This window comes from Uloborus diversus, chromosome 7 (genome assembly GCF_026930045.1).
Source record: "Uloborus diversus isolate 005 chromosome 7, Udiv.v.3.1, whole genome shotgun sequence".
NCBI lineage: Eukaryota > Metazoa > Arthropoda > Arachnida > Araneae > Uloboridae > Uloborus > Uloborus diversus.
Genome location: NC_072737.1, coordinates 90,717,311 through 90,723,422, shown reverse-complemented (window position 1 = coordinate 90,723,422; position 6,112 = coordinate 90,717,311). Strand labels below are relative to the sequence as shown.

The 6,112-nt window shown below is 44.7% G+C and overlaps 1 protein-coding gene across 1 annotated transcript; it reads right to left on the bottom strand.

Moving 5' to 3' along the window:
* Positions 1–284: 284 nt before the first annotated feature.
* LOC129226785 (uncharacterized) lies at positions 285–5,870 on the bottom strand. The gene has a single exon (XM_054861414.1). It carries the CDS (start codon positions 5,868–5,870, stop codon positions 285–287), a length of 5,586 nt encoding a protein of 1,861 aa, XP_054717389.1.
* Between the last annotated feature and the right edge of the window lie 242 nt (positions 5,871–6,112).

Sequence of the window (6,112 nt, the reverse complement as noted above, 5' to 3'; positions counted from 1 at the left end):
ATGATAACGATTCTGATTATGAATCTGACACCTAAAAAATTTTCAACGTGGCAAAAAGTTTGACAACTCACAAAAAAAAAAAAAAAAAAAAAAAAAAAAACTTAGGCGATGGGCGATGGGCCCTTCGGGCCCTTTTCATTTGAATGCTGGCAAGGTGGCATTCAAAAGAGTTTTTTCGCAATTTGAATTGCCTTTTTTTTTTTTTTTTTTTTTTTTTTTTTTTTTTTTTTTTTTTTTTTTTTTTAAATGAACATGCAATGGCAGGTAGGCAAACCATTTTTATTCTAAAAGTTAGCGTACAATGGCACATGATCACTGTAAGAGCTGTCGTACACACCACATCTCATCTCAATGTCGGGACTTGAGAAGATTGCGTCGATCGTGGTGTTTTTTCTCGTCGTCGCTTCTTTTGGATTTGTGCGTAACTGCAACTTGCAGCGTCTTTCCATGAGCTCACGAAAGTATTTTCCGCGTTCTCTCCCTCGCACGGGATCCATTTCGATGTTGAAGTCTCCTAGAAGAACGATCTTTTTGTCATCATACGTCGCCACGAAACTCTTGAGGGCTTTGAGGACGTTCTTGGCTTTGGCTTTCGGTTTTGCGTAAATCGCGGCGATACACCAATCGTTGCTCAACGTGATTCCGGCAACATGTATGCCGAGTTGGTAGTCTGCGATGACGAATGGAGCTCGCACTTGTGATCGTAAGCGTTGATTCACGTACACGCAAATTCCCGTCGGTTTCCGAACTTCTAACTGGTTGGGCACATGCGCTGCCAGAAAGAAATTGGGAAACTCGTAATGATCGCTCACGATCGTTCGTGTTTCTACGAAAAGCAGCAGATCACTGCTCATGAAGCAGTAATCGGAACGGATGACGTCCTGATACTTGGGAAGGGATCTTACGTTGTGATACATGACTTGGTACTGATACGCGTCTCCCCTTTCGTGTAAGAATTGGAACTTTGGCTCCAGGATTTGGCTCTGCAAACGTTTCAGTTCCAGAAACACATGGTCGTTTTTCGAGGGCGGGATCGGCGGGTTGTACTTGCCGACAATGTAGAGTCCAGACGCTTTCGTGACGCGAGAAAGGGCTACGTATTGCAATGCTCTCGGCATGGTTTCTTTCATTCCGACGCAAACTTCTGAGAAAGTGGCACCCTGAGATTTATGGATCGTCATGGCTTCAGAGACAATGACCGGCAATTGGTTTCTCGTGACCGATAACGGCCCTTTCCTATGAATGGATTTGGTCACGCGCTCGATCGGAGTCCACTTCGGGTTGATTCTTCGTTCGATCATGTGTTTCATGTAGTACTCTCTTCGAAACTTTCCGATTTTCTCATTCTCCTCGAATTCCAGCCAAATTCGTTTTACTGCCCTTTCGTCCGATTCTCCGTTCGGTCCGTACTTTTTGGCGCGACACGTTTCGATGAACCGCAAAACTCCGATAGCTCCGTTCACTAAACCGTCCGAGGTATCCAAGTTGTATGTCAGCATGTAATGAATGCCCACTTTCAACTGCAGCATCTTTTCTAGGTTGGACGTTTCGGTACGTTTCTTCCTCTTCGCTTTCTCCAAGGTCTTCAGTTTTGCTTCACGCGAACCGCATCCCGTCACGACATCCACGGCCGCACACTCCATGGAAAACTCGAAGGTGTTCTTTAATTTCTGAGCGTTGGCTGCATCCACGCTCTTGTTTGAGTGAAAGAGTAAGACTGCCGTTTGAGGGACTTCTTCGAACGGCGTTTCCCTCGACTTGAGAAATTTTATTTCGTCTTCCGACAAGTATCCGGACGCTAAATGATTCAGCAGCTCTGCGTAGACTTTGTCGTCTTTTTGTCTCATGATCTCATCCAAGACGTAGTATTTCGTTCTCATCCAGAGATTGTCCCCCAAGTGATCTATCACGTTCGATGTGCGTGGCATCAGATAAATGGCGCTTCCGTGTACAGGAGCTAATTGTCGTAGATCTCCGAATTTCAAGAGATGAATGCCACCGAAAGGAATATTTTGGTCCGCGATGACTCTCAACCGTTGGTCCACACAGTTGTACATGCCGTAACTAACCATGGAAATTTCATCGATGATCAGGCATTTCATGTTTCGGTACTTGGTTCGGTATTCGTTCCTTTTCGAGTCACTCAACTCTTCCAGTTTCCCTCCGAATGGTAGATTAAATGCCGAGTGTAACGTCACGCCACCGATGTTCGAAGCCGCTTTCCCCGTCGGAGCCGTTTTCAAGACCGTGGGTAACGACGGGTCTTCGTCAACGTCTTCGAATATTCGAATCATCGTCTCCGTCAACACGTTTATCAGGAATGATTTTCCCGTGCCAGCAGCTCCTTGGATGAACATATCCAACGGTTCCTTCTCGTATCGCAAATGGTGACTAATTTCTTTCAGTATATGGAACTGTTTCTTGTTGCACTGGCGGATCATGGTCTGGTACTCCTCTTCCGAACATTTCAGGTTGGATTTGAAGATGGCGTAATCTTTTCCACGCGCGGCCTCCATGTCACGCTCAATGTCTGGCTCATCCTCGTCGTCCATTAAACGGACTTCGGGGCAGAGTTCTTCATCCTTTTCCTTGGAACCGTTTTCCGAATCGTCTTCGCATGATTTGTAAACTTCCATCAATTCATCTTCCAAGCCCTCTTTGAAGACGTACTTCTGGCGATTGTTTTTAATGAATTCCTCACGGTTTTCGTAAACGGCCTTGTAGTTCTGATCCAAGATTTCTGACTGTTCGTCTCTCCAATTCGTAAAGAGCATGAGTTGCTCGCGGTAGTATTCCGTCTCGTCGACCGATTTGCTGTAATTCCTGTACCGAATGATTTTTGCTTTCCTGCGTCGTCTTACGTAACCACTTCCATCCAGGAACTTAAGGTCCGCTTTTCCCGTTCTCGCGTTTTCGTACCACGCTGCGAAATCCGCGAGGCATAGATCTTCCAAACACTGCGGTCGGTTCGCGTAGCGGTCTAAAATATTCTTCTCGAACACATCTTCCGACGACAAATCCATGGAACGAAGATGTTCCTGCGATTTAACGACACGCGATCGTTGAGTGGGGGGAAACGTCGCAATGAAAATGTCCGCTTCTGACATTTCGCTCATCGGGAGTTCGAGGAGAGACCATGCCGCTTCTTGTGCAGTGATTTCGACCGTGTTAATGAAAGTGTTTGTCACTGTCTTTAACTTGTTACGCAGGGAGGAATTGCCTTCCTTCGTCTGTTCGATGCATAATCTCAAGCTCTTCGACAAACCGCGATTGGCTTTGTTCACGTAATCTACCAAGTATGCTCCGACCGCGTACCCGTTTAGAATGAATTGAATGTCCATGTTGGACTGCATCAAGTCCATGATCTTGGGGTTGTAGTTATTGATCAAAATTTCGTCCACGTTTCTTTTCAGCATGATCGTCGGGCGATTGATCCCCGAACGCACCGCGAAAATGTAATCTTTGCGGGAGAGGTCCAATTTTTTCAGAAACTTTTGGAACGACATGGACGGCGTTTTATGGTAGAGTTTCTCCAAGTACGATCGAATCTTCGAATGGTTTTCTTTGCTGTAATTCGGGTCCTCTTTCTCCAAAGGTTCCAGCAATCGAGTTCGATCCATCGGGAAGAACGGAATATTGAACCTGCAGAAATCGTCCTCGTCGTTCTTGGCGCTCTTCTGGTTTTTCTTCTTGCACGTGTACGTATGATGATGCGTCTGATTCCTCGCGAACGCTGATTTTTTCGAACACGTCATGATCGTATCAACGAAACTTTCGATCTCCTCCACGTCGTCTTCTTTGTATTGAGGAGCGTTCCCCAGCCAAATCAAGACATGAAAATGAGGACTCCCACGCTGCTGAAATTCCGTTCGCTTGAAGAAATGCGTCACCTTCAGGGTTCCAAATGGGCCTTGCTTACACGAAAACGTCTTCCAGAGTTGTTTGACTTTGTAATCGAAGTACAACGCGCAAATCGCGGGATCCTTTTTGATCAAGTCGTTTTTGTCTTTCACGCGCATTTCATTGAATTCTTCCAACGTGAGATCGTGGTTGCAGTGAATTTTCTTTAAATGTTTGATCAAATCGTACCATCGGTTTTCCGCCGCAGAAAGTGTCAAGAAGATGGTCGGCAAGCCGTACTGACGCATCATCGCAAAGACTCGAGCGCGTTCGTTTTTCCAATGAGCTGGACTGGATTTTATGTTCTTCGTGAACGTGTAAGCCAGGTTTTTGTACATGAGCGAACGAACGAATTCGGGATCCTGCATGCTACTGGCTGTGATTGGTCCATCTTTCTGCAACGCATTCGTGCGCAAGCAAATGGAAATGGAACTCAGTAATTTTTCGTGAAGGAGTTTCTGATGATTGTAGAGAACTTTCTTTGGTGTGGCTCCACGCCGATCAAAACGACGGACTTCTGATCTCGAAATTTCAGCGAACGAAGGCTGCTTGGGTCGAGAAAATTTTCTCATCTCTCCGCAATAGATTCGCGGAAAAGACAACTCTTCTCCCACTTCGTCGAAGACCAAAGAAATGGGTCGTTGGTCTTGACCAGGAGCTATGGCCAAACCATCGAACTTATAAAATCCGCCATCGATGACTGTCTCGGCAGGGTCAGGATTCAAGCCATCCTCTTCATCTTCGAAATCAGTCTCCTCTTCGCTTTGAGGCTGATCTGCATCGGGTGGTTTCGCGTCATCTTCCGTATCGGTATCGCTGTCATCTTCTAAGTTATCCTCTTCAATCGCATCCACTGGATCTAGATGCTCGGCATCCTCTTCTGGATCAGGTTCAATTTCTTTGGTTTTGGAAAGATCTGCCGAAGGAAAGTCTGTTCCTTCAAGGGACTCGAGCCAACTCTCATTGAATGTGATGGATTCACTAGCGTACAGAGGTTTCTGTACCAAATATTTCGCGGCTCTGATGACACGATCCTTGTCGATGTTTGCTTCCAAGTAGGATGATTTGAGTTTCATGTGTTTTTTCACGCGGACGAAGCAAATGTTACTTTCAGTGGGAAGTCGAGGCAACTGAGTAATGGTTTTCTGCCATTTAATGGGAACATTCACGATGGATCCGACAACACCCAGCTGTCCGTCTCTACCCAGTACGCGAATCTGGTAGTACGGGATTCGTTTAGCCACGAGGGTTTCTTCTACGTCGTTCAGATACCTGAGACAATTGGGTAACTTGGGATAGTAAAATCCGTAGTTGGCAGACAACGCTGGCATCTTTCGAAGTTTAAAGGACGCAACGCACGTGTAACAAAAGTATCCGTCGTTTCCACGGTCAACATAGAAAATGAACTTCATCTGATCATTCGTAAATGATTTGAAGATCAAATCGGTTTTTGCCAACTTTCTCAATGAATCCATGAACCATAACCGATCACAACAGTAACAGCGATGAACGGGTCCATCCGATACAGATTCGAAAAATTTAGTCTGTTTTTTCATCCATTCAGTGTGGTTCTGGTAATCGTTTAAATCGAGGTCCGGTTGAGCGTTCGACGAAGAATCAAGGGGAGAATGATTTTCGTTCGAAGATTCATCAAAGTCCGAAATTTCCATCAACTCCAGCACATTCGAGCAATGCGGGATAAGTGAAAGGTCTTTACGAGGCTTTTTATTTTCCGAAGAAGATGTTGATGGCTGGTCCCCACCAACATCTTCTGATTTGCGCTTCCTTTCACGGCGATCACGACGCAATTGATTTTGGCGTTCACGAGATTTAGGGTCTGATCGCTTTTTACGCTGTCTTTCAGCATCTTTTTCACGATATTTATCAGATTTATTACGCAGCTTACACTTTTCCAAGTGTCGTTTTTTCGCAGCTAAACGCTCTTCCTCGGTCAGTTTTCGTCGCGGCATGACAAAACGGTTACTGTCTTTATTCTGAAAAATGATAGGACGCCAACAGCGGTTAAGTGAGGACAATAAGCAATTCAAATTGCTCAAAAAAAAAAAAAAAAAAAAAAAAAAATTATATATATATATATATTTTTTTTTTTTTTTTTTTTTTTTTTTTTTTTTTTTCCAAGATGTGTTTTTGACACGTTGAATTGTAAAAGCATAATACTAATATTTCAAACGACATACTGCGATCTATTGAT

What these genes read in the sequence shown, in the direction of transcription:
- LOC129226785 (XM_054861414.1), bottom strand. Translation starts at nt 5,870, where the DNA reads ATGCCGCGACGAAAACTGACCGAGGAAGAGCGTTTAGCTGCGAAAAAA.